The 27,832-nt window shown below is 45.6% G+C and overlaps 1 protein-coding gene across 7 annotated transcripts in view; it reads right to left on the bottom strand.

Moving 5' to 3' along the window:
- The window catches only part of LOC102408909 (mucin-16), a 115,546-nt gene that overhangs the window by 6,431 nt on the left and 81,283 nt on the right, over positions 1-27,832 (bottom strand). For 4 of the 7 annotated variants that reach the window (XM_044948170.2, XM_044948167.2, XM_044948168.2 and 1 more), the window contains 18 exons: positions 27,609-27,644; positions 24,025-24,149; positions 23,866-23,933; positions 22,808-22,980; positions 21,088-21,123; positions 18,077-18,362; positions 14,643-14,815; positions 12,780-12,815; positions 11,764-11,829; positions 10,498-10,619; positions 10,329-10,396; positions 9,994-10,169; positions 7,769-7,899; positions 6,981-7,048; positions 5,834-5,982; positions 2,952-3,115; positions 1,957-2,024; positions 322-488 (listed from right to left, as the gene is read on the bottom strand). In XM_044948170.2, the coding sequence (XP_044804105.2) occupies positions 322-488; positions 1,957-2,024; positions 2,952-3,115; positions 5,834-5,982; positions 6,981-7,048; positions 7,769-7,899; positions 9,994-10,169; positions 10,329-10,396; positions 10,498-10,619; positions 11,764-11,829; positions 12,780-12,815; positions 14,643-14,815; positions 18,077-18,362; positions 21,088-21,123; positions 22,808-22,980; positions 23,866-23,933; positions 24,025-24,149; positions 27,609-27,644 (2,112 nt within the window). Of the gene's footprint in view, positions 1-321; positions 489-1,956; positions 2,025-2,951; positions 3,116-5,833; positions 5,983-6,980; positions 7,049-7,768; positions 7,900-9,993; positions 10,170-10,328; positions 10,397-10,497; positions 10,620-11,763; positions 11,830-12,779; positions 12,816-14,642; positions 14,816-18,076; positions 18,363-21,087; positions 21,124-22,807; positions 22,981-23,865; positions 23,934-24,024; positions 24,150-27,608; positions 27,645-27,832 lie in introns of those variants that run through there. The other 3 variants (XM_025293602.3, XM_044948169.2, XM_044948171.1) reach the window with 3 other exon arrangements.

Here is a 27,832-nt window from a genome sequence, read left to right as displayed (position 1 = left end):
AGTCACAATAATCATACTTCAAATATACTCAGGAGTCGTATGTGATATATGCTCTGGGCAGCACAGATATAGGACATTTCCATCATTAAGAAACTTCTACTGCGTTATGCTGTCTAGGAGAGATGGCAAGTGTCTCCTGCGTCCCACTGGGTATCATTTCTTCTCCCTCAGTGATGGGTAAAGTCTGGAAGACTGTGCCACCTCTGCCAGCCTGGGAAAGTTCAATGCTGACTCATCCTCAGGTCTCCAGACTCCCAGGAAAGCCCCCATGTGAGGAAGTTGGAAGCCCTCACTCCTGCCCCAGTGATCAGGGAGTCTTACCATCCACAAGGAGACTGTTCCTGTCCAGGGTGAAATTCTGCAGCTGAGTACCATTCTTGGTCAGACGCAGGAATTCCTCATAGATGACAACTTGGTATGGACTCCGAGCCAAAAATGCGAAGTTACACTGAGCGTTTACCCCAGTGTGGTTGCTTGGAGGGACAGACCTGGAAGGACATAGTATATGGAGTTCTATCCTGATTCTAGGTTCTCTGCTGGCCTTGTCTAAGACAACTTTCTGCAATGATGTAAATAAACATTTGTGTCTGCAGTATCCAGTGCAGTCATTATCTGCCCCTTGTTACCGAGCACTTAAAATATGGCTACTGTGGGACTTCCCTGGTGGTCCAGTGGCTAAGACTCTGTGCTCCCAATGCAGGGGGCCTGAGTTCAATCCCGGGTCAGGGAATCAGATCCCATATGCCACAACTCAGAGTCTGCATGCCACAACTAAAACAGATTCCGCATGCTGCAATTAAGACACGGCAGTGGCTCAGACGGTAAAGAATCTGCCTGCAATGTGGGAGACCCAGGTTCAGCCCCTGGGTCAGGAAGATCCCCTGAAGAAGGGAATGGCAACCCACTCCAGTATTCTTGCCCAGAGAATTCCATGGACAGTCAAATAATAAATATTAAAAAAAAAAAAAAGGGTGAATCTGCACATTATGAAAGCAAACCAGAAAGAAAGAAATCAAATTTGCCTCAAAAAGAAACATGACTAATGTTAAGTGAGAAACTAAATGTCTCATTTTATTTAATTGGATTAATTTATAAATAAATAAGCACAACAAGAACATTTTGAAATGCTGGAGTAAGGATTTCCGAAAATCTGTAAAAACAATGAGAACACTGGTAAACATGGCCAAAATCAACTTTTTCAGAAGTCTAGAAATTTACCAAAGGCTGGCAACAAGCCAAGCAGCATTCAGGTAAGAAAAAAATGTTTGTATCTTGATAAATGGAGTCAATGTTATGGCATTATAGCTTGCACAGTTCTCATTCCACTCTCACAAGGGACTCAGGAACTGTGAAAACCGGAAGGTTAGAACCAGTTGACTCATTAGCATGGATCTTCCTCATTCTTCCCTCACCCCCATCCCCTAGCAAACAATTTCCTTTCTCCCTCTGGGGATTTACTCTTCCGGACAATAGGCATTCCATTTATATGAAGTGTATGTAAATAGAATCACACACTGTGAGGTCTTTTGTGACTGATCTCTTTCTTTAGAATAGTGCTCTTAAGAGGGAGGTGAATATAGGTATAATTATGACTGATTTGCATTGTTATACGGCAGAAAACTGAAAGCATTAGTCACTCAGTCGTGTCCAACTCTGCAACACCTTGGACTGTAGCCCGCCAGGCTCCTCTGCCCATGGGATTTCCCAGGCAAGAATACTGGAGTGGGTTGTCATTTCCTCCTCCAGAGATCGAACGGGTGTCTCCTACAGCTCCTGCATTGCTAGGCAGATTCTTGACCACTGAGCCACCAGGGAAGCCCCAGTGTTTAGGTATCAGCTCTATATTCCTAGGGCTCTCTTCCATAACAGCTAGGAACTGAAAGACTGCAGCAGTGAGGACACTTCTAAAGGACAGTGCGAGTCTCCAAAGTGATCGGGTCCTGAGCTGGAACTCACCTGAATGCTGAGACTTCACAGTCAGAAAAATGAGTCTTGATGCTGCTGTTTCGGAAGAGCTGGTTGAGCTGAAAGATAGGGCAAAATTTCCTAGGTCAGAATCCATGACTCTGGCACTGGAGAATGCCAATTAGTCAATGAGTACACTGCCCCATTTATTTATTTTTCTGTTGGTCAAATGGTAAAGAATCTCCGCTCCCACTGCAGAGGGCATGGGTTCAATCCCTGGTCAGGGAACAGAGATCCTGCATGAGGCACAGTGCAACCAAGAAAACAAAAAATAAAAGAAAAACCAGCCCAGGTATGTACACCAAAGCATGTTCTGTTCCAGGATATTACTTGGGCTAGTAACTGAACTCTTCTATGGCTGTCTCTTCATTTGTCAAATGCGAATAAGAACCTATCTTTATGAACTATTAAAAAAAGAAGTCACCTTCTGGATAACCAACAAGGATCTACTGCACAGCACAGAGAACTACACATAATATTTTATAATAACCTACAATTGAAGATAATCTGAAGAAGGATATATAAATAAATATATATATATATGAATTGCTATGCTGTATATCTGGAACTAACCCAATATTGTAAATCAACTATACTTCAATTAAAAAAAATGTCCAGGGGACTTCCCCTGGTGGTCCAGTGGTTAAGAACTGCCTTCCAATGCAGGGGATACAGTTTGATCCCTGGATGGGGAACTAAGATCCCATATGCTGCAGGGCAACAAAGCCCACAGGCTGCAAGCGCTGAGCCCATGCACTCTGGAGCCCATGTACCACAACTACAGACGTCTGTGTGCTACAACGAAGACCCAGCACCACCAAAATAAAATAATAAAGAATAAATAAAATTTAGAAACGTCTAGACGCTAAACTGAAAAAAAAAAAGGTAAATGTGCACGCTAAAATAAAAGGTCACCCTCTGAGTCCTCAGTGTCCATAGGTCAGTCTCTGCAGAGGAACAGAGTGGGCACAGAAGCCCATTCTTACCGCATCCTCAATATTTCTCTTGTTTCTCTGGTATTTGGGAGTGTCTGGCTGCTTCATGTCTTGAGAATAGAATAGGTTGGTGACAGTGAAATGTAGCTGGACTTTCCGGAAACTGGGAGTGATCGTTGGTTGGTCTGTGGGTAGGTGAATTGATGGCTCTGCTTCTAGAATAAAAGGAAAGTGAAAGTTCCCATCAGGGGAAGTTTTCAACAAAGAAGTCATTAGAGTCAGTCTACTTATTCCTGTGGACTGAGCTGGGTTTTTAAAAGTGAGTTACAGGAACTTCTCTGGTCCCCCAGTGGTTAAAGATCTGCCTTGCAATGCAGGGGACGGGGATTTGACCCCTGGTCTGGGAACTAAGATCTCACATACCGTGGGCAACTGAGCCCACCTGATGCAAAAGAGAAGCCAGTATGCTGCAACTAGAGAAAGCCTGAGTGTGCAGTGAAGACGACCCAGGGCAGCTCTGCCCCCGCTGCCAAAAAGAGTAGGCTACAATAAAAAAGAATGAAATAATACTATTTGCAGCAACATGGATGGCATAGAGATGATCATACTAAGTGAAGTAAGTCAAAAAAAGAAAGACAAATGCCATATGATATTACTTATATGTGGAATCTAAAATATGATATAACTCAACATATCTATTAAACAAAACCAGACTCACAGACATAGAAAACAGACTAGTAACTGCCAAGGGGGGAAGGAGATAGAGGAGGGAGGGAATGGGAGTTTGGGATTAGCAGAGGCAAGGTATTATATATAAAATGAATAAACCGCAGGTCCTACTGTATAACAGGGAACTATTAATATATTCAATTGTCTGTGACAGACTCTAATGGAAAAGAATATGAAAAAGGAAAATACATATGTGTGCATGTTCTTGTTGCTTAATCACTATGTCATGTCTGATTCGTTTGCGACACCATGGACTGCAGCCTTTCCAGGCTCCTCTGTCCATGGGATATCCCAGGCAGGATACTGGAGTGGGTTTTCATTTTCTTCTCCAGGGTCTTCCTAACCTGGGGATCAAACCCATGTCTCCTGCATTGGCAGGCAGATTCTTTATCACTGAGCCACCTGGAAAGCCCATATATAACTGAATCGTTTTACTGTATTGAAGAGGGTAACACAGCATTGTAAATCAACTGCACTTCAGGGAAATTTTTTTAAAAATTGGCTACTGAAGACCATCTGTCCACCTTGAATCCATTCATCTGTCTGCCTGTCCAGCTGTCCACTAAGCATTGTGAGAGTTCACAAGGTTGGGGGGAAGAGGAGATTTCTCTGGAGTAGTTGGCAGGTGCTGACCATTCCAGTGGGCATCCATCATCTTTGCTGATCTAGGTCCCTAATATGTCTTTCTCCCCCTCCCCAGTCATTGTCCTGGTAGAGGACAATTACCAGAGGACGAGCTTTCTAAAGTAGAACTCTGAGTGTGCCATGTTCCTCCCCAAACCATTCCAGTGCCCAGGAAAGTCTCTGCCCACATCTTTAGCCACAGTTGCCACCCATCTTATGTCAAGGTGTATGCTCCAGCCACACCAAACTCCTTATAGCCTCCTTCAATGACATGCTCTATCTTCTAGGTTACAGACACATGTGGCTCAACTCCCTATCTCTTCCCTTCAGCTAAGTCCTATTCTCCTTCAGATCTGTTTCTTCATCACTTCCTCTAGAAAACTCTCCGAGAGAGAGCGGTGTAATCCTTCCTTGGATCCCACAGACTTTCAAAATTCCTCTGTCATAGCAGCAATCACAAGGTATCATCAGTGCCTATTTATTTTCATGGCATATACATTTAATGAATAAATGAATGAATCAACCAATGTATGACTCATAACTGCAGCCTAACAAGGAAACCCAGGATCTTTCCCATTTTGGGTTAGAAAAACTGACATGTAAAATAATCATTCTGTTGGTTGCAATTGCTGGATTTTCTCTTCCTGTCTCCTGTTGGATGACATTGCCATGAATCATCAGCATGGGCTTCCAGAAAGCCTCTCCTTTTTCCTCTGTAGCCTCTATCCATGTCGCTCATACCCAGAAGCCCTATCCTTCTTTATAAAACCATCTTTTGGACTTCCCTTATGGTCCAGTGGGTAAGATTCAGCCTGCCAATGCAGGGACCCCTTGGTCTGGGAAGATCCCACATGCCATGGGGCAACTAAGCCCACGCACACATCACAACTACTGAGCCCATGCTCTGGAGCCTGACAGCTACAACTACTGAAGTCCAGGTGCCTAGAGCATGTGCTTCATAACAAGAGAAGCCTCCACAATGAAAAGCCTGCACATTTCCACTAGAGAGTAGGCCCGCTCACTGCAACTAGAGAAAACCCACTCAGCAATGAAGACCCAGTACAGCCAAAAATAAATAAAAATTTTAAAAAGACTAAGAATATACAGTAGTCATGTACAGATGGAAGAACTGGACCATAAAGAATGCTGAGCACCAAAGAATTGATGCTTTCGAACTGTGGTGCTGGAGAAGACTCTTGAGAGTCCTCTGGACAGCAAGGAAATCAAACCAGTCAACCCTACAGGAAATCAACCCTGAATATTCATTGGAAGAACTGATGCTGAAGCTGAAGCTCCAATACTTTGGCCACCTGATGCGAAGAGCCGACTCATTGGAAGAGATCCTGATGGTGGGAAAGATTGAGGGCAAGAGGAGAAGGGGGCAACAGAGGATGAGATGGTTGGATGGCATCACTGACTCAATGGACATGAGTTTGAGCAAACTCTGGGAGATGGTGAAGGATAGGGAAGACTGGGGTCATAAACAATCAGTTGGACATGATTTAGCGACTGAACAACAACAAAAGAATTTTTAAAAACACCTTTTCCAGCCACGACATATCCCCCACTCTATGTCCCACCTGTCACGTGCACATCTGTCAGCTGGTAGGTGGCACTCAGCCAGTGGGATGAGGCGTTCAGGGTCTTGTCTAGAAATACTTGCTTCACCATGCTGGAGTCCACTATGGAGGAGAACTGGGCCTTGATGGTGACCGATATGGGATCCAACCTGGGAACAGAGACCATGGGATCTCAGCCAGCACCCAACACCAGCAGTGTGTCCTGAGTTCCTGCTTTGTAGACTAAAAGACCTAAGGGTAAGCACCGCAGTATCTGACTGCCTTCTTGCTCCAGGCAAGGGAAGAGACCCTGACCAAAGAGGGAAACGCTTCTAGGAGTTAGGAAGAGAAGCAATAACAGTAACAATAATGAATGTCTATTGTGGACCTCTAAGAAGTGACTTCCACAGTCCTTCCCTGTCACTCTGGTAGAAGCTATAATTACAATCTGTTGTTTAGTCCTGTCCAACTCTTTGTGACCCCATGAACTGCAGCCCAGTAGGCTCCTCTGTGGGATATTCCAAGCAAGAATACTGGAGTGGGTTGCCATGTCCTTCTCCAGGGGCTCTTCCTGACCCAGAGATTGAACCCAAGTCTCCTGCATTGGCAGGTGGATTCTTTACCACTGAGCCCCCAGGGAAGCCTATTTTTATCATTATCCCCATGTTAAAGACAAAGGAACTGAAATTACTAACTTTCAAAGTCAGCAGCATGTCCCATGATCCTCCCTCTCTCTAGTATAGATGTCCTAGGCCTCTTCTCATCCTTCAGAGATGTGGGTTCAAACCCAACTTCTGTGCCTCAGTTTTCCCATGAGAACATGGGGGATGCACATATTGCATCTCTCATGCGAGAATGTTAAGAAAATGAAATGAGATGATCATGCATGAAAGTACTCAACAGGAAGCCTGGCTATGGTAAATATTATTAGATTACTATTAGCTGAAAGTTGAAGGAGGTGGGTGCAGGGAGATGGTGGGTCCATGAGGGTAAGCCTTTTCCTGTACCCCAAAGACCTATGGAAGGAGATGGAAGGAGATGGTAAGCTGTCAGGGATGTGGAGAAGAATGGGCACCATGTCAATGACTTCCAGTCCAAGGATGTGCCAGCCAGTGCTCAGAGCCTTGAGCTGCCATCTCAGCCAATGCTTCCAGCCTCCTCAACTTACGTCAAGTTGGTGACCAGGCAGGAGAGGAATACGTCTTGTAGCTGGCTGCTTCTGTAGAGTTTGGTGACCTAGAATAAAGGGGAGGGAGGCTGGATGAGATGGAGGTCTCTTGGGGCTGGAGGGGGCCACTGGAGCTAGAGAGGAACAAACACAGGTCTTGAAGCAAGGGAGACCTGAGTTCTGATCCTGGTTCTGCCCTTAACTCCATTGTGTGCCCTTACACACAATGTTCCCTTTTCTGAGCCTCAATTTTCCCATCTGAAAAGCGGGGAGGCAGCTAGGGTACCAACTCTGGAATCTGAAATAACCTAGAACATGTAGGTAAAGGGAAGAGTTGAAACAATCACTTAATAGATGCAGGGCAGGACTTCTCTGGTGGTACAGTGGATAAGAATTCACCTGCCAATGCAAGGGATATGGATTTGATCCCCAGTTAGGGAAGATTCCACATGCTGCAGAGCAGCTAAGACTACACCACAACTACTGAACCCGTGCTCTGGAGCCCAGGAGCCACAACTACCGAAGCCTGTACACCAAGAGCCTGTGCTCCACAACAAGAGAAGCCACCGCAATGAAAAGCCCGTGCACCATGACAAGGAGTAACCCCCGCCTGCCGCAACTAGAGAAAGCCCGAGTGCAGCAATGAAGACCTAGCACAATGAAAAATAAAATATAATAATAATAAAAATGGAAGGGGAAAAGCTTAGAAAAATAGATGCATGTCAGACTGAGGAATGAGAGGGGCACTCAGGGTAAGGAGAGATGGGAGGGGCGAGAAAGACCCCCACCTTGTCACTGATGTCCCACAGCAGGGCGATGTACTCTGATGATGTGGGGTCTGGGTTGCTGAGATTCCAGTTGATGATGTGGAAATTTAGCTGGTATTCCCTCTGGATAGATAAACTCTGGGGTGCATAGCCTGGAGCCACAGAGAGGGAGAAAAGACAGACAAAGACTCAGGTTTTAGCATAGAGACATGTTGGCCCAGGGGACACCCTACCTACCATCATAATCAAAATCAGGTCCATGTGTTGGAGACTGTAGGGGTTCTTGAATGGAAAGTCACCCGATAGAGGAGGAAGCTTTTCTGCTTGAGCTTATGCAGTTCCTGCTTCCTGGAATGCTCTTCCACCCTCCTCTTTTCCAGGAAAACTCCTATTCCTACTTCAGGAGCCCATTGAGATGGAGCTCAATAAGAGCAGGCACTCATCTGTCTTGTTCTTGTCATGTCCAGTGCCTAGTATAGTTTCAGGCACATAATATCCTCCTCCAGGAAGCACTCCTTGACTTGCCCTGCCTCTGCACTCCCATGGCACCCTGTTAATAATAGTGTCTCTGCCTTTTCTGTGTCCCCAAGTAGTATTTTAAGTTTATTTTATTGAAGTGTAGTTGATTTAAAATAGTGTTAACTTCTACTGTGCATGCGTGCGTGCTCAGTCGCCTCAGTTGTGTCTGACTTTTTGCGACCCTGTGAACTGTAGCCCACCAGGCTCCTCTGGCCATGGGATTCTCCAGGCAAGAATACTGGGTTGCCATGCCCTCCTCCAGAGGATCTTCCTGACCCAGGCATTAAACCCAGGTCTCCCTCATTGCAGGCAGATTCTTTACTGCTGAGCCACCAGGGAAGCCCAGTTTCTACTGTACAGCACAGTAATTCAGTTATATATATATATCTTTCACATTCTTTTCCATTATGGTTTGTCCCAGGATATTGAATATAGTTCCCTGTGGTATAAACTAGGACCTTGTCGTTTACCCATTCTATATATGATAGTTTGCATCTGCGAACCAAACTCCCACTGGATCTCTCCCCCATTCCCCTCCCCTTAGCAACCATAAGTCTGTTCTCTGCGAGTCGGTTTCTGTTTCATACATAGTTTCATTTGTGTCCTATTTTAGATTTCACATATAAGTTATATCATATGGTATTTGCCTTTGTCTTTCTGACTTACCTTACTTGTGTCCCTAAGTAATCTTTAATTCCCTTGATTATAACTTTTTCAGGATTAGAACTTGTGTATTCTATCTCCATGCCCAGAATATGGCTTGGTACAGAATGGTCACGCATATGAGTTTGTTGAATGAATGAATGTGAATTGCAATGGATCCCCAAATATTAGGACTGAGATACTCAACTTGCATTTGTTCACTCATTCATTGGGTATTACAAGGTACCAACATATTAAGAACAGGATCCAGTGCCATGTTAAACAAACACTAATTCTGTAGAGTTTGAACCATTAAATAATTGCTGCGAAGTGTGATAAGTGTTGGGCTTCCCAGGTGGTGCTAGTCAAAGAACCCGCCTGCCAATGCATAAGAGCCCTGGGTTCAATCCCTGAAATGGGAAGATCCCCTGGAGGAGGGCATGGCAACCCACTCCAGTATTCTTGCCAGGAGAATCCCATGGACAGAAGAGCCTGGCGGGCTGCAGTCTATGGGGTCACAAGGAGTCAGACATGACTGAAGCAACTGAGCACACATGCATGTGATAAGTGTTGGTCTGGTGCTCAGCTAGGAACAATGGGACCATGTCCAGCAGGGTTTCTCATCCTCAGAACCACTGAAATTTGAGGCTATATAATTCTTGGTGGTGAGGGTCTTCTGTGCATTGAAGCATATTGGTTACATTCTTGGCCTTTATCCACTAGATGCCAGGAGCACCCTCCCCTACTGTGGTAATCAAAAATGTCTCCAGACACTGCTGAGTATCTCTCATTGGGGCAGAAATCACCCCCAGGTACGAACCACTGCCATGGAAGAACCTTGCATTGAACTTCAGTCCCAAGAGATCCCATGGGTTAGACATTTTGGTTTTGAATGAAAATTCATTGACATTCATTTGGTTAAAGAATTTCATGCTATTTTCCTGAATTGACAAGGAAGACCAATCCCATGGAGGTTTGGAAGGTGCTCCCCAGATAGAACTTGGGCTGACTTGTTCAAGAGGAAATAAAATAGAACAGGGACAAGTAGTGATCGCTGTTAATCCAAGTTCAGCATAAACACTCACCATTGATGAAGAGGCTGTCCTTGACCAAAGTGTAGAAGAAGCCCAGCTGGGTGACACCATGGGTCAGTTGGCTCAGCTCCCAGTAAAGCTGCTCTATGTCCAGCCTGTGGCCCATGGGGTCAGGGTGGTAGGTGCAGATGACATACACGCTGGTGGCCGCACTATCCTTCTCAGGTCTAGGGAGAGGGAGGTGGGAACTCAAGAGAGAAGTCTTGAAATCTCTGGGTGTGGGGCCCAGAAGAGGGAGAAGCAAATGAGAGGTCAGTGGGAAGACTGAGAGAGGGGTGGACACCAAAAGTGGTCTTTACTGGCAAATACTCAGGAAAAGGAATTACTTGAGGGAGATCAGTCTGCAACTTGAGTAGAAGGGGCCCAGGCTGCTCTTCTGGAACAAGGATCCAAGCTGGGGAGATAGGAGAAAGATGATGAGCAGAAAGGACAGGCACTGGGGCAGAGGATACATGGGAGTGATCCCACCAGTGGTTGCTGGGACCAGCATCTCACCAGGCGATGCAGGATCATCTTGGTGGAGTTGAACATGGTGGAGCCATTGCTCATGTCTGATGAGTATGGAAGGTTGGTGATGGTGAAATTAAGTGTGAGGGTCTTCAGGTTGTATCCCATAGCTGCAATAAGAGAGGGGGATAGATGGTTATCACTGAGAGCTGACCTGGAACCACATCAGAGTTCCATATTCATTGTAATTGGTTGTCTTCCAGTAGCACTACCACCCACTGAGTCAAAACCAGTGTTATCTGTTCAGCTCCTCCTCCCTCATCTCCAGTTAATACCAGTTGTACTTGCAGAACAGTTCCTGCAAACATCCCCTCTCTCCATCCCTGTCGCAGCTCAGGTCTTATCTTCTCTGACCTGAACTGACACCCCAGCAGCCTCACTGGATACCCTTACTAAAGGATGTTGTCTACACTGAACACTAGAAGAAATTTTCTTAAATAAAAACCTGACTATTGTCACCACTGTTCTAGGACCACTTGTGGCTCCCTATGGCCTTCAGCACTAAGTTCAACTTTTTTGACCTGGCACTCAAAGTCCTTCTTAATCTGGTTCTTGCCAACCTTTTAGCTTAATGTGTCCATTTACTTCATCTATACCAGGGCTTCCCTGGTGGCTCAGACAGTAAAGAATCTGCCTGAAATGCAGGAAACCCAGGTTCAGTCCTTGAGTCTGGAATAACCCCTGGAGAAGGGATAGCTACCCACTCCAGTATTCTTGCCTGGAGAATTCCATGGACAGAGGAGCCTGGTGGGCTACAGTCCATGGGGTCACAAAGAGTCAGACATGACTGAGCAACTAAAGGATCCATCTACTCCAGCTTAAGCTTTAAACTTTATGCAAACCAAATTCCTCTCAGTTCTCCCCATACGCTATGCTGTTTTTGACCACTGACATTTTTGCTCATGGAATCCCACCAGCCAGGAAAACTTCTCATTCCCTATTTGCCTGGATGGCTCTTACTTTTACTTAAAGACTTGGGTCATATGAAAGTTTCTCCAGAAAGCCTTTCCCTTCTAAATGGTGCCAGGGGCCTTTCCCCAAGACATACATTATAATAGTCTGTTAGTCACAAGAGTGGGGGCTCCATGAGGGCCAGCATCAGACTGAATTGTTGGTATAATCTTTGAGATAAAAGCATGATTGCCCTAAAGCCAGAACTGCACACCCTGGCCTCCCAGCTCCTATGTTACAATTGGCCGGTGGATATGTGGGGCTGGAGAGCTTCTCTTGGGAAGGAAAAGGGGCCTCCGATACCTGTGGTGGATTCTGGTTGCACAGGTGATGGTGAAGTAGGAAGGAACATGGTAGCTGGTGCGGGAGCTGTGGAAAGGGGAGGTATTAGGGAGGAACAGAGCCCACCCCCAGACTTGGAGAAGCCCCCCAGGCTCACCTGGGCTGTATAAGTGGTTGTCCAAGCACAACCATTCATAGGTTTACCATTAATGAGTGAGAGCAAAGGAATCATTGGGTAAGTAGAGGGATGAACAAACCTGTGAATGAAATGAACCCCAGAGAGTGGGTAAACAAGAGAGAGACTGAACAAAGAGGACAGACAGATGGAAGGGCAGAAATATGGACAGATGGATGGGATACCTGGATGGATCAGAAGAAGAATGGACAAAAGGAGGATCAAAGAGAAGGAAGGAAGGATAAACGCAAGGAAGAAAAGTTGAGAGATAGATGGAAGTGCAGAAGGAAAGAAGGAAAAACAGGGGTATAGGCAGAAGGATGTTTGGATGGATGAATGGATAGATGGATGGATGGATGGAAGGAAGAAAGGGAGGGAAGGGGGAAGGGAGGAAGAGGTCTGAGAGCAGGTATAACTGGGAGGATGGAAGAAAGGATTGGTGAAAAGATAGGTAAAGTGATCACTACAAGCGTGAATGGACCGATATGGCCAAACCACTGAGTAGCAACTAGAGCTTGCACCTTGACACTATGACCCCTTCTGCCTCTCCTATAAAAGATTTTGTTATTAGGAGGCAGAGACTACAAGGTCATTATATGACTTCAACCTTTATTACTGTAGGGAATGCTCGTTCAATTTCTTCCTCCAACCCAGAAGGGTGTGGAAAATTCAGAAAGCCAATACCATGGCTGTGGGTCCCAAAAAGAGACCAAGGACTCATCATCCTTTCTCCCACTGACACTTTGTCCGCACTCAGGAGATGCAACCTGAGTTTGAGGCAAGCGCCCTTTGTCAGTGAGAAGAAAAGTTAGGCTCAAGACCACTGGAGGCTGAAATGGACAGTGGATGAAAAGATACCTACTTGTAGGAGGCTCATCTGGACCACGTTCATTATAACCTGGAAGCAAAAAAGCCACACGTTAAGGGGAGGTGGAGGAACAAGCCCAGGTATCCCTGCCTTTGTCCACGTGGGGTTCCTTACTGGATGCCATTCCTTCTGTACCAGCTGAGTATCTATGCATCTTCTAGGATCAGACTGAAATGTCATCTCCACGATTAAGGCTTTCCTGACCTTTGGATTAGAAATTAATTGTGGGACTTCCCTGGTGGTCCAATGATTAAGACTCCATGCTTCCAATGCAGGGGGTGCTGGTTTGATTCCTGGTTGGGGAACCAAGATTCCACATATTGCACAGTATGGCCAAAAAGAAAAGAATAAAATGAGCATCATAAAGGACCAGGATGTCTCCCTGCCTACCTGATGGGGCAATGGTGAAAAGAAAGTGTGAGTTGTCAAACTCTATTCCCAGGCCAGGGACAGACAGGGGAACCAGAGTATAATTTCAGTCAACTTCATCACAGCTGTGCACTGACCATCAGGGACCCCTTAAGGGTCACCCTTTCAAATGCTGTTTCTTTCTGGATTTGAGGCTCATTCCCAGTGTGTCTGAAGCTTGGACCTCCTAGATGTTCAGAGTTCCTGCCTTCCTTCCTGGCTAGAGGCCCCATCCAAGAGAGAGGCCCATCTTGGTCAAAAGTGAGGAGTGGGACACAGGAAACTCTACTCAATACTCTGGAATGGTCTATATGGGAAAATAATTTTTTAAAAAGTGGACATATGTATATATATATAAATAAGCAAAATTTTTAATCATTCCAGTTGCATGTTTAAATAAAATGATGGTGTTTTAAATCACTAAATAAAAGGAAGAAATAAAGGAGGTCAATGACTTAAAAAAAATTACCCCAAACTGATGTAGAATTTAGAATTAGATGCTATGTCATTTGTGAGTAGTGATTGTTTTGCTTCTTCCTTGCTGGTTTGTGTGTCTTTTGTTTCTTTTTCTTGTCTGATTGCTATGGCCAGGAATTCCAAAGCTATGTTGGGTACAGGTGGTGAGAGTGGGCATCCTTGCATTGTTTCTGGTATTGGGGGAAGGGCTTTCATATTTTCACCATTGAGTGTGATGTTGGCTATAGGTTAGTCATAGATGGGTTTGTTGTATTGGGATGTGTTCCCTCTGTACCCTTTGATGGGGGGGCTTCAGTTGTGAATGGGCATTGAATTTTGTTGAGTGCCTTCTTTGCATTTATGATCATGAATTGATCATGTGATTTTTATCCTTCCTTTGTTGGTATGTTATATTACATTGATTGACTTGTATATGTTGGACCATCTTTGTATTCCTGGAATTGACCTTATTTAAGCATGGTGTATTAAAAAAGAGAGAAGTGGGGAAAGGAGACAGATATGAGCTATTCTTTCTCTAAGTCTCCCCTAGAAAGATTTTTTTTTGTGGCCATGCCCCTCAGCATGTAGGATCTTAGTTCCCTGACCAGGGAAGGAACCCATGACCCCTGCATTGGAAGCATGGAGCCTTAACCACTGGACCACCAGGGAAGTCCCTAGAAGGATTCTTCTATGAGTTAAATGCATAGAATGGAGCACAATTTTGGATCCTGAAAATAGTCTTGTACCCTGACTCTGCCACTCTCAAGCCACACCCACTTGGAAATTACATAATCTTTCAGAACCTCAGTTTCTTTGTCTCTAAAATGAGTTTGATCAAGGACCAGGTTTGCAGGGTGGCTGTGTGAGTTCAGTGTGGAGTCAAGATTCACACCAGAGTCTGTCTCAAGGTTTCCCCTGGAGAACTGACTAGCTAATAGAGACTCTTCTGGAGTTAGGGTGTGGACCCAGTGAAGTGGGCTGAGAACCACTCACCATTGAGGTAGAGACTGTCCTTGTCCAGAGAATAGGGACCCAGCCGGGTGATGCCGTGGGTCTGTCTGCTCAGCTCATGGAACACCTGCTTGGCCAGCAGACCGGGGCTGCTGGGGGACTGCCGGTAGGTGCAGAGGATGTTCACACCTGTCTTGGCACCATTCTTCACAGACCTGTGGAAGGAGAGGTTGACCTTTGGGAGATGTAGTCCACTTGGCACTTCTTTACCTGTGGTCACCACATATACCTCACTTCCTGTGTTCCAGCCTTATTGAACCATTCTTAGTTTCTTCACCTAGTCATACTCTGTCACCCTAGGATCTTTGCACATGCAGTCCCTTCTGCCTATAAGTTTCTCCCCTTTATTTTTTACTTATGTAATTTCCTGATCATCCTTCAGGTCGCCACTTACATACTTCATCCTCCTCCAAGAAGTCTCCCAGTCTGGGTCAGCTTCCATTCAGGTTCCCACAATATCCCATGCTTGTCAAATCACAACCCTGGTTATCTTCTATGTGAGCATATGTTATTTGTCCCTATTCCCTCCAGATGGTGACCTCCATGAGGTCAGGGAATAGGACAGTCTAGTTCACTGTTGTCATGTGGAACGCCCCCATACCCAGCACACTGCCTGCTCTGTGTGAAAACCCAAGTCCTGCGAACGGATTTTAAAGTATGGTTCATCCATACAGTGGGATGTTATTTGGCCTTAAAAAAGAAGGAAATTATGGCAAAGGCTGAAGCACAGATGGACCTTGAGAACATTATGTTAATTGAATTAAGCCAGTCACACACACAAAAATACTGTATAATGTACACTTCTATGAGGTACCCAGAGTCGTCAAGTTCATAGAGACAAAATAGAATGGTGGTTGTCAACATTTCGGGGTAGATGGAAATGAAGAGCTGTTGTTTAATGTTTAATGGGGATAATTTCAGTTTTGTGAGTTCTGGAGCCTGTTTGCACAGCAATATGAATGTATGTAACACCACTGAGCTATATGGGCTTCCCTGGTGGCTGAGGAGTTAAGAATCCACCTGCCAATGCAGGAGATGCAGGTTCAACCCCTGGTTTGGGAAGATCCCCTGGAGAAGAAAATGGCAACCTACTCCAGTATTCTTGCCTAGGAAATCCCATGGGCAAAGGAACCTGGTAGGCTGCAGTCCATGGGGTCGCAAAAGAGTCGGACATGACTTATCAACTAAACAACAACGACTGAACTATACACTTAAAAATGGTTCAGATGTAAGTTTCATGTGATGTGTATTTTACAATTAAAAGAAATCAATTTGACATATGGTATCCCAGGGACAGGGGAGCCTGGTGGACTGCCGTCTATGGGGTCACACAGAGTTGGACATGACTGAAGTGACTTAGTAGTAGTAGTAGATATTCATTTAATAGGAACTTGGAGAAGGAAATGGCAACCCACTCCAGTGTTCTTGCCTGGAGAATCCCAGGGATGGGGGAGGCCTGGTGGGCTGCTGTCTATGGGGTCGCACAGAGTCGGGCACGACTGAAGCGACTTAGCAGCAACAGCTATGGTAGGGAGAGATTAGAAGGGTTTAGAGTTGTTTAGCCCCTGAATCCCTTGATCCTTGATGAGACCATTCCTACAAAATGTGATACAATAGACCCTAAAAAAGGTTCTTGCAAAACCAGCACTTCAAAAATGCATGCATGTATATGTGGAATCGAGAGAGATGGTACTGATGAACCTACTTGCAGGGCAGCAATGGAGATGCAGACATAGACAACAGACTGGTGGACATAGGGTGGGAAGGAGAGGGTGGGATGACTGGAAAGAGTAGCGTGGAAACATACACATTACAATATGCAAAACAGATAGCCAGTGGAAATTTGCTGCATGACTCAGGGAGCTCAAACCAGTGCTCTGTGACTACCTAGAAGGGACATATGTATACCTATATACATATGTATACCTATACCTATGCATGTAGACATATGTATACCTATACCTATGTACATATACATAGGTATATGTATACCTATGTATGGCTGATTCATGTTGATGTATGGCAGAAACCAATGCAATATTGTAAAGCAATTACCCTTCAATTAAAAACCAACTTTTTAAAAAAAATGTATGCCTGCAGTGGCATTTACACCTCATAAATGCTGAGAACTAGGTGTCTAGTGCTAAAGAAAGACATGCTAAAAAAATGTTCTTGTGACAAGAAAAAAAATGTAATTATGTCTTGATGGGTGTTAACTAAATGTATTGTGGTAATAATTATTTTACAGTATACAAATAAATCATTATATTGTACACTTTAAACTATTAATAATACAATGCTATATATCAATTACAACTCAATAAAGCTAGAAAAGATGAAAATAAAATGACACACAATAGGAAAAAAGGAAAGAAAACATTCATCTTCCTTAAAAGGACAGTATAAATTCATGTGTGTGTGTGTGCTAAGTCGCTTTAGTCATGTCCGACTCTTTGAGACCCTATGGATCGCAGCCTGCCAGACTCCTCTGTCCATGGGATTTTCCAGGCAAGAATATTGGAGTGGGTTACCATTTCCTGCTCCAGGGGATCTTCCCAACCCAGGGATTGAGCCTGTGTCTCCTGCTTGGCAGGAGGACTCTTTACCACTGAGCCACCTGGAAAACTGCTCTCCCATTTCTCTTTCTTTATGCTCTCACTGCCTTTGAAATCACTTTACTTAGATATTTATTCTGCTACTAGGTATCAGTTTTATTGACTAGATGTGGGCAGGTCTACTGCCTGCCACCCAGAGTACCACTTGCCTCAGAGGCTGTACCATCAATGTCAGTTGAATGAAAATATGAATGAAAAGTGCTTCACCCACACCAACAGGTCACAGACCGACCAGGAGAAGTGAGATTAACTGCTCAGTGGACACGGAGCTTCTGCTCAGGGTGATGAGAAGTTTTGGGCGTAGACAGGATGATGTTAGCACACCATTGTGCATGTAATCAGTATCACTGAATTGTACACTTAAAGATGGCTAAAAGGCTAATTTTACATCTGTACTACTTATGTTATTGGGCTTCCCTGGTGGCTCAGTGGCTAAGAACCTGCCTGCCAAAGCACGAGACATGGGTTCCATCCCTGGGTTGGGAGGATCCCCTGGAGACGGAAATGGCAACCCACTCTAGTAGTCTTGCCTGGAGAATCCCATGGACAAAGGAGCCTGGAGGGCTATGGTCCATGAGGTCACAAAAGAGTTGGACATGACTTAGGGACTAAAACAATGATAACAACAACAAACAAAATTGTTATCACAATTTTTAAAAATTAATAATGTAATGTGAAAAAAATGGATGTAGAATAGGACCCTCCAAGGATAGCCTGCTGCCTCTGGGGGCAGCTCCCACAGCCAGGAATCTACATCCTTAGGTGGCGTGCCAGTGGTGGGGGTGGTGGGGGTGTTCTCACCTTAGGGAGATGACTCTGCAGCCCGCATACCGGGCACCCAGGCTGCTGCTCTGGAACAACGGGCTGAGCTGGAGAGAAAGGAGAGAGCCATTGGTGGTCACATGTGGGCATCGGTCCACAGGAGGGGCACGATGGGGTGAATGGGAAAGCAGGCATCTCACCAGGTGCTGCATGAGGGTGTCTGTGATGTTGAACTTGTGGGAGCCTGGGTGACCCATGTCTGCAGAGTAGCGCAGGTTGTCGATGGTGAAGTTCAGCGTGAAGGGCTCCTCACTGACCTCCCCAGCTACAGTAGGTAGAGAGAGAGTCCAGGCTCACTAGGAGCTTGGGTCCCAGTGTCCACCCAGGTGGGGCTTCCAAGGGCCCTGTATTTTCTTCCCGATCAACCTGAAGGTCACTTGCTGATGTGACGGCTCCAGCAACCAGTGAGGGTTGGCTTAATGATTTGGGGACTCATTTTTTGCGCCCTGATGTAGGCGTGGAGGGCTCTGTGAAAACACTGGTGGCCTTGTCCTTTCCCAGCAGAAAAGGGCACTGATGATCCCAGACATCTGTCGTAGTCTCTCTGCTCTCCAGCTCTCTGTCTCTGTCTCTCTCTATGCACATATATTTATATTTAAATATAAATTTATAAGTGAATGTATACTATGTAAACATGTAGTTAATATATTATGTATTATGTAATATATAAATAAATATACATATCTTCCCATATATATATGTGTGTGTTTGTGTGTGTGTGTGTATATATATTTCTTTCTCTTTCTCCTCCCCTTTCAGTCAGGTGTGCCAATCTTTTATGCATTGGTTAAAAAAACCCAACAGTCTAGCAGCTATAACCAACCTTTCAGCAGCTCAGTGGACTGATGTGTAAGATAATATAATAATGACTCCTGCTTTAAAGGTTGTTATGAAGTTTCAACAAGTTAATTTTTTAAGACATTTAAGCACAGTGCCTGGAACAGATGGATCAATAGTTGGGGTGACTTGTCTAGACCCCAAGAGAAGTCGAATAAATGAATGTATGATGCAAGTGAGACCAGAGACCCCTTGACTTGACTCTAGACTAGATAAGCACAGCAGGAGCTAAGTGATTAAGCGAAAACTTTTCTCTGGGATAAAAGTTTACTTCTCTCTCCTCCTTTCCCTCCACTCCTTTCTATGTATCACTACTTCCAGCTTTCCTTCTGCTCACCTTTCCCTTCCATATTTCTTCCCAAACATTTGTCCTTTCTTCTTCTATCCTTTCTTCCTTTTTTCCACCCACCTATCCATACATCTGTCCTTTTATCCTTTCTTTCTTCTATCCATCCACTTATCCATCCATCCACTCATCCATCCTTCTTTCCTAGCTCACTCTTTCCCTTCCTTCTTCCCCTTCTTCTCTCCTTCTATGATCCTTCTGTCCCTCTTTCCTTCATTCCCTGCTTTCTTCCATCCATCTTTCCTTGCTCCCTCCCTCCTTCCATCATGTCCTTTCTTCCATCCATCCATCTTCCTTTCATTCCATTCATTCCTATTTCCCTCCTCACATCTGTTAATACATCCTCCCTCCTTCCCTTTACTTTCCCTTCTTCCATTCATCTTTCTGTGTCTCATCAGCTCATCCATCTTCTCTCTCTCTCTCCTTCCACCCATCACTTCTTTGGTCAGTGACGGACCCAAGGATAGTTTCAGAGTGTTGAGATAATACACTCCTAAGGCAAGGGTGAGTTTCCCTGATGTGTTAATGGTAAAGAATCTGCCTGCCATGCAGGAGATGCAGGATACACGGATTTGATCCCTGGCTTGGGAAGATCCCCTGGAGGAGAAAATGACAATCCCCTCTGGTATTCTTGCCTGGAAAGTCTCATGGACAGAGGAGGCTGGCAGGCTACAGTCCATGGGGCACAAAAAGTTGGACATGACTTAGTGACTGAGAAAGACAAGGATGGTAGATTCTTGAAAACCTACAAGGTTCTCATTACAGGATTTGCTGGGAATGCATTTTGGTGAACACCTATTATGTCTGGTCCATGAACTAGAACATAATAGGTGTGCACCAAAAATCAGCATGTCTTTTGAGATAAACTCAGTATAAATAGCAAGAAGTGACAACATGAGTTTTGGAATTGCATGAACTCTTGGTTTTCTTATTTATCTGCTGTGTAGCTTGGTATTCTGAGTCTGAGTTTCCTCAACTGTAAAATGGAGCAAAATCACATGACTGTATGGAGAATTAAGGTATAGAGTGTATATACTTTAATGAATTGTCCCCCCATTCATATGTTGAAGCCGCAGTCTAGTTCCTCAGAAGGTGACTGGAGACCTCCCTGGTGGTCCCGTGGCTAAGATTCCCAACGCATGGGACCTGGGTTCGAGCCCTTGTTAGGGAACTAAGATCTCACATGCCGAAACTAGGAGTCTGCATACCGCAACTAAAAAACGATCCTGTATATGCAACTTAAAAAAAGGTCCTGAATGCCACAACTAAAGATCCTGCATGCCATAACCAGCACCCGAAGCAGTCAAATAAATAAATAAAATATTAAAAAAAGAGTACTAAGGAGATGGTTTTAGGAGAATTAAAATGCAAGCCATATGAAGGTCAGAATATAGTGGGATAACGTTGTTGTTGTTTTTCAGTCACTTAATCATGTCTGACTCTTAGTGATCCCATGGACTGTAACCCACCAGGCTCCTCTGTCCACGGAATTCTCCAGGAAAGAACACTGGAGTGGGTTGCCATTTCCTTCTCCTGGGGATATTTCTGACCCAGGGATTGACTTCACGAGTCCTGCATTGTGGGCAGATTCTTTGTTGCTGAGCCGCCAGGGAAGCCGGGTGGGAGAACATAAATGTGTCTAAAACCTCCCAGGAGGGAACTTCCCACCAGGATCCAGGAGAGAGAGAAGGGATAAGGTAGGGACCTTCCAGAAGCTTCCCTCATGTAGGACAGAGGGTGAAGGAGAAAAACTGCTTTCCAACCCCAAAGTGGAGGGGGCCAGGAAATCCAGGCCAGGCATACTCACTGGTGGTAGTGGGGGCCAGGGCTGCATAGGTGTAACCTGCACAGAGAAGATGAGAGAAGCTGAATCAGCATTGGGGTGAACATAAAAGATTAAGGGATGTACAGTATTTGTTCTTCTCTTTCAGACTGTCATACAGAATTAAGTAAGTCAAAAAGAGAAAACAAATATTGTATATAAACGCATATATGGGGAGTCTAGCAAATGGCCCTGATAAACCTATTTGCAGGGCAGGAATAGAGACAGAGACATAGAGAAAGGACACGTGGGCACAGCGGGGAAGGACAGGGTGGGGTGAATTGGGAGATTAGCATCGATGTCTATACACTGTGTGTGTGTACTGAGTTGCTTCAGTCACATCTGACTCTGTGTGAGCCTATGGACTGTAGCTTGCCAGGTTCCTCTGCCCATGGGATTCTCCAGCCAAGAATATTGGAGTGGGATGCCATGCCCTCCTCCAGGAGATCTTCCTGACTCAGGGATCGAACCCACATCTCATGTCTTCTGCATTGGCAGGCAGGTTCTTTACCACTAGTGCCACCTGAGAAGCCCTTATATACTCTGCTATGTGTGAAATAGTTAGCTAGCAAGCTCCGAGAGTTGGTGATGGATAGGGAAGCCTGGAATGCTGCAGTCCACGGGGTTGCAAAGAGTCGGACACGACTGAGCAACTGAATCGAACTGGGAAGCTACTGTATAGCACAGGGAGTTCAACTCAGTGCTCTGTGATGACCTAGATGGGTGGGATGGGGGGAAGGCTCAGGAAGGAGGAGGGGTATGTATACTTATAGCTGATTCACATTGTTGTACAGCAGAAACTAACACAGCATTGTAAAGCAATTATGTGCACGCATGCTCAGTTAAGTCTGACTCTTTGTGACCCCACGGACTGTAGCCTGCCAGGCTCCTTCAGGATTTTACAGCCTTCCAGGCCCCTCTGGGATTTGCCAGGTCTCTATGGGATTTTACAGGCGAGAATACTGAAGTCGGTTGCCATTCCCTTCTCCAGGGAATCTTCCTGACCCAGGGATCGAACCCTCTCTCCTGTATCTCCTGCATTGGCAGGCAGATTCTTTATCACTGAACCACCAGGGAAACCCCAATTTAAAAAAAAAATGAAGGAAGTTATTTCAAGGAAAAATTGAAAACATGTTATTGAGAATTTGAAGCATTTTAATGGATTAATGTCATTATTGCTATTAGAACAATAAAATTAAGCAAAAGTCGTGGCTCAGATGGTAAAGAATCTGCCTGCAATGCAGGAGATCTGGGTTCGGTCCCTAGGTTGGGAAGATCCCCTGAAGAAGAGAATGGCAACCCACTCCAGTATTCTTGCTTGGAGAATTCCATGGACAGAGGAGCCTGGCAGGCTACAGTCCATGGAGTTGCAAAGAATCAGACATGACTGAATGATAGACACTTTCACTTTCATACAAAAAATAAAATAAAAAATATTATACATTAAAAAAAAAGATTAAAGAAGAGGGTGGATTTAGGGACCTATGTGGGGAAAGCAGAGAAGAAGAGGTGGTGGAGGGATGTTCAAGAAGAAGCAAGCAGGCAACAAGATTGGGCAGAACCAAGTTATTACTTCATCATAATGAAGACAACCCAGACCAGAAGGAGAAAAAGACAGATCAGAGCTCCCTTTAGAAGAATGAAAACAATGGCAATTCAAGTCCCCCTCCTCTTGATAGACCATGGCTATAACATAGTCCCTCACCATTTACGTAGAGGCTATTTCTGTCCAAACTGAAGGAGCCCAGTTGGGTGATGCCATCTGTCTCACGGCTCAGTTCCCAGTACAGCTGCTGTTTGTTCAGCGCGGGTCTTGCGGGGTCAGAGTGGAGGCTGCAGACTACATTCACTCCAGTGGCTGCTCCCCTCTTTTCAGGCCTAGAGAAGAAAAGATGTAGGAACGTGGAGTACTACGGAGGAGGCCGTCTAGGTGTGAAAGGGAGGAGGCTAAGGGAAATGCTGAAGGCATTAGCTTGGTAGGCTGCAGGGTCTTTCATCTGAGACCAGCCCCTAGCAACTCAGGACAGAAAACGTTTTAATTAGAAATTTGCAGGGGTGTTCCCTGGTGGTCCAGGGTTAGGACTTGGTGCTTTCACTGCCCTGCTTGGGTTCAATTCCTGGTGGAGGAACTAAAATTATGCATGCGATGTGACCAAAAAAAAAAAAAAAAAAAAAAAAAAAAGAGGGACTTCTCTGGTGATCCAGTGGTTAAGAATCTGCCTGCCAGTGCAGGGGACATGGGTTTGATCCATGGTCTCGGAAGATCTCACATGCTGCAGAGCAACAAAGCCTGTGTGCCACAACTGCTGAAGCCAGCGCACCCTAGAGCCCGAGTTCCACAGCCAGAGAAGCCACCACAGAGAGAAGCCCATGCACCACAACTAGAGAGTAGCTAGCCACAACGAGAGAAAGCCCGCGCAGCAACAAAGACCCAGCACCACCAAAAATCAATGAAAGCATAAATAAATAAATCGATTTCTTTAAAAAAAGGAATTTGCAGATAGGAATTTGCACTGATTATCCCACTTCTTCGCAGAGGAGAGCTTTCATTTGAAACAAAATATCATATAGATTCTGTAAATAACAATGATGCCTTGTTTCCAAGCATGGAGCATAGCACCATCTGGGCATGAAGAAGGCATGAGGGGTTATGGTGGGCACTGGAGCTCAGTACTTCCAGGGACATGCCTAGCCACTGAGTCCAGCGCCCAGTGCAAGAGGGTCCACTGACCGGATGAATCACTCCATCTGAGGGAGTCTCACCTGAGCAACTCCAGCCTGCAGCCAGCATAGAGGGGGCCGACACTGGTCTTATTGAGCAAGACCCTGAGCTGGTGGGGAAAGAGAGGGAGGTGAGCCGAAGGGACGAGAGGATACACAGGGGCAAGGTGGACCTAACAGAGGCTGTCCAAGGGCTCTCACTCGGTGCTGTAAGATCCTTTCCGTGGTGTTGAACTTCAGAGAAGATGGGCGCCCCATGTCCTCCGAGTAGTGCATGTTGGTGATGGTGAAGTTCAGGGTGAAGGACACCAGGTGAAGGTCAGTGGCTGCAGTGTGGGAGGAAGAGAAGGATGTCCAGTTGGGGCCACAGTCATGGCCAAGGTTTCCTGGGAGACTGGGACTGACATATACACGATGTGTGTGCTAAGTTGCTTCAGTCGTATCTAATTCTTTGAGACCCTATGGGCCGCAGCCCACCAGAATCCTCTGTTCATGGGATTCTCCACGTAAGAATACTGGAGTGGGTTGCCATGCCCTCCTCCAGGAGTTCTTCCTGACGCAGGGATCAAACCCACACGTCTCACATCTCCCTCATTGGCAGGCGGGTTCTTTACCACTAGTGCCACCTGGGAAGCCCATATATACACAACTGCGTATAAAATAGATAATTAACGAGAACCAACTGTACAGCAGAGGGAACTCTACTCAAGGCACCAGAAGCAGATTAAGGAAAGCTGTGGGCTTCTCAAGCTGAAGGAGAGAACATTCTGGAATTGCCAAGACATCAGGAACCTTCGTTCATTCCTTCTGTGAGCACTTATTGAATACCCAGTGTGTGTGAGGTTCTGTGTTGGACTCTGCACGCCCAAAGATGAATAGGGCATGGGACTTCCCTAGTGGTCTAGTCGTTGAGATTCCACACTACCGATGCAGGGGGACCGGGTTCAATCCCTGGTCAGGAAACTAGATCTGGTGTGCCACAACTGGGAGTTCACATGCTACAACTAAGACTTGATGCAGCCAAATAAATAAAATATTAAAAAAAAAGATGAGTAGGGCAAAGTCTCTCAACATGGCCAGTGGAGTGAGCAGGTCATTATGCTGCAGGGGAAGCTGGGGGTGGGGAATGGTGTGCAATTCCAGGATGGTCACCCAGCCAATGACTGGGAAAGATTCTTAGAGGAAAGATTCTTAGAGGAAGCATTATTTTAAGCGTAACCAAACCTATGAGTAAGAGTTAGGTGAATAGGAACGGAGCAAATGTTAAGCAGAGGGAGCAGCATGGCTATAGTCCTGGCAGGAAGGTAGAACAATTACACTCAGAATGAAGTGCATTGGCCATGGGGGAGTGTAGGTGTGAGACTGGAGGGATCCTCTGAGCCCAGAAAACTGAGGCAGTGGCTATGCAGGACAAGGGTCTGGACTTGACCAGTTGGGGTCATCCAAAGATTGTCCACTAGAGAGGAATTAGGGCTCCCCTGGTGGTCCAGTGGTTAAAAGTCTGCCTGCCAATGCAGGGGACAGGAGTTTGATCCCTTGCCCAGGAAGACTCCACATGCCACAGAGCAAATAAGCCCATGCGCCTCCATACTGAGCCTGTGTGCGGCAACTACGGAAGCCCGAGCACCTGAAGTCCGTGTTCCACAGCCACGGAAGCCACTACAATGAGAAGCCTGTGCACCGCAACTAGAGAAGAGCCCCTGCTCGCTGCAACTAGATCCAGCCTGCAAGTGGCAGGGAAGGCCCAGCACAGCCAAAAAAAGTAAATAAAAGAGAGGAATTATATGGACAGAGGCTCATTGGGAGGGACACTGCAGCTGCTGCGGGGAAAACTGTAGGAAGCCAGTGTGGAAACGACTGCAGTATCCAAATGCTGGTGGCCCAAAGAAAGATTAAGCAATGCAGATGCAGGGAAAGGAAAGACTCAAGACATTCCGAAAGGAGATGATTTTGTGATGGACAGATGTGGGTGGTGAGCAAGACAGAGGGTCTAAGCTGGCACTCATGTCCCTGCCTTTGGTGATGGGGAGAAGGAAAAAGTGTGGGAGAGGATGATGATGTTAAGGGTCAGAGACCAAGAGGCTGTGTGATGTCTGGCAGCCGGGCGGACCCAGGGTCAGGAGCTGCTGTGTGGTTGGGGCTGGACTCAGGGTTTAGATTCTGAACAACTGGACCCTAAGCAGCCAGATGGCCCTTAAGATCCATGGAAATGGATGTGTTCACTCAGGGAAGGTGAGTAAGCAATGAAGGAAGAAGTGATCTTGTGGGAATGATTTTGTAAAAATGGCTTGGGTACCAGTAAGAGCCTTTCTACCTGTAGGCTTGGAGGATGGAGCCAGAGAAGACACTGGGAAGAATGTGGAGGTCCAAGCAGAGGAAAAAGACACCAGAAATGAAACTGAGAGTGGTACATCTGTAAAGAAATAGTGGCAGTGGTGGTGATTCTAGTTATTAAAATGTGCTTCTTTTCAGTTCAGTTCAGTTGCTCAGTCGTGTCCGACTCTTTGTGACCCCATGAACCGCAGCACGCCAGGCCTCCCTGTCCATCACCAACTCCCGGAGTCCATCCAAACCCATGTCCATTGAGTCAGTGATGCCATCCAACCATCTCATCCTCTGTTGTCCCCTTCTCCTCCTGCCCTCAATCTTTCCCAGCATCGGGGTCTTTTCAAATGAGTCAGCTCTTTGCATCAGGTGGCCAAAGTATTGGAGTTTCAGCTTCAACATAAGTCCTTCCAATGAACACCCAGGACTGATCTCCTTTAGGATGGACTGGTTGGATCTCCTTGCAGTCCAAGGGACTCTCAAGAGTCTTCTCCAACACCACAGTTCAAAAGCATCAATTCTTTGGTGCTCAGCCTTTTTCACAGTCCACTCTCACATCCATACATGACCACTGGAAAAACCATAGCCTTGACTAGATGGACCTTTGTTGACAAAGTAATGTCTCTGCTTTTCAATATGCTGTCTAGGTTGGTCATAACTTTCCTTCCTCTTTTAGCAGTGGATAAAGAAGATGTGTGTACACACACACACACACACACAGGAATATTACTCATCCATGAAAAAGAATGAAACAATGCCATTTGCAGTAATATGGATGGACATAGAGATTGTCATACAGAATGAAGTAAGTCAGACAGAGGAGAAATATCATGACATTGATTACACAAAGAATCTAAAAAGACATGATACAAAGGAACTAACTTACAAAACAGAAAAAGACTCACAGACTTAGAGGACAAACTTAATGGTTGCAGGGATGAGGGGGAAGGATGGGGGAAGGGATAGTCAGGGAGTTTGGGATGGACATGTACACTCTGCTATATTTAAAATGGATAACCAACAGGGACCTACTTATATAGCACAGGGAACTCTGCTCAATGTTATGGGGCAGCCTGGATGGGAAGGGAGTTTGGGAGAGAATGTATATATGTGTATGTATGGCTGAGTCCCTTTGCTGTCCACCTGAAACTATCACAACATTGTTAATTGGCTATACTACAATATAAAATAAAAAGTTAAAAAAATAAAAACAAAGAAACAAAAAATGTGTCCTTCTCTGCCCCGTTTAGCCTGCAGTCAGGACACCATCCTCAGTTGTGTGTATCGGGGAGGGGAGGAGAGGTGACTCTTGCCACCTGCAATTCAGTCCACATTTGCTATGCATGTCCTCTGGGCCCCTACCATCCAGAGGGGTGTAACAGGAGGGAAGGGTTGGCTGGTTAAACAACTCCTGTTTTTCAGGGGAAGGGAGGTGGTTATAGGCACATAGAAATACTCACTGTTGGCAGTGGTGGCTGAGGTCCGATGGGAGTAACCTGTAAAGAGGGGGTGAGACGGTGAGGAAGGGGATGGAGAGATGTTTAATGAAGAGACAGCTTGGCCGTTGGAGAGATAGCAGCTGGACCGATATGGCTCTGAGTCGTTAAAAGGAAGACCGAGTGCTCACCGGGAAGGGATCAAAGTCTACTACTGCTTTCGGTCTCCAGAGAGACAAAGGTGTGCT

The sequence above is a fragment of the Bubalus bubalis genome, chromosome 9, assembly GCF_019923935.1.
Source record: "Bubalus bubalis isolate 160015118507 breed Murrah chromosome 9, NDDB_SH_1, whole genome shotgun sequence".
In the NCBI taxonomy this organism is placed as follows: Eukaryota; Metazoa; Chordata; class Mammalia; order Artiodactyla; family Bovidae; genus Bubalus; species Bubalus bubalis.
Note: the sequence above shows the minus strand (reverse complement) of the source record. Positions and strands in the feature narration are given on the sequence as shown.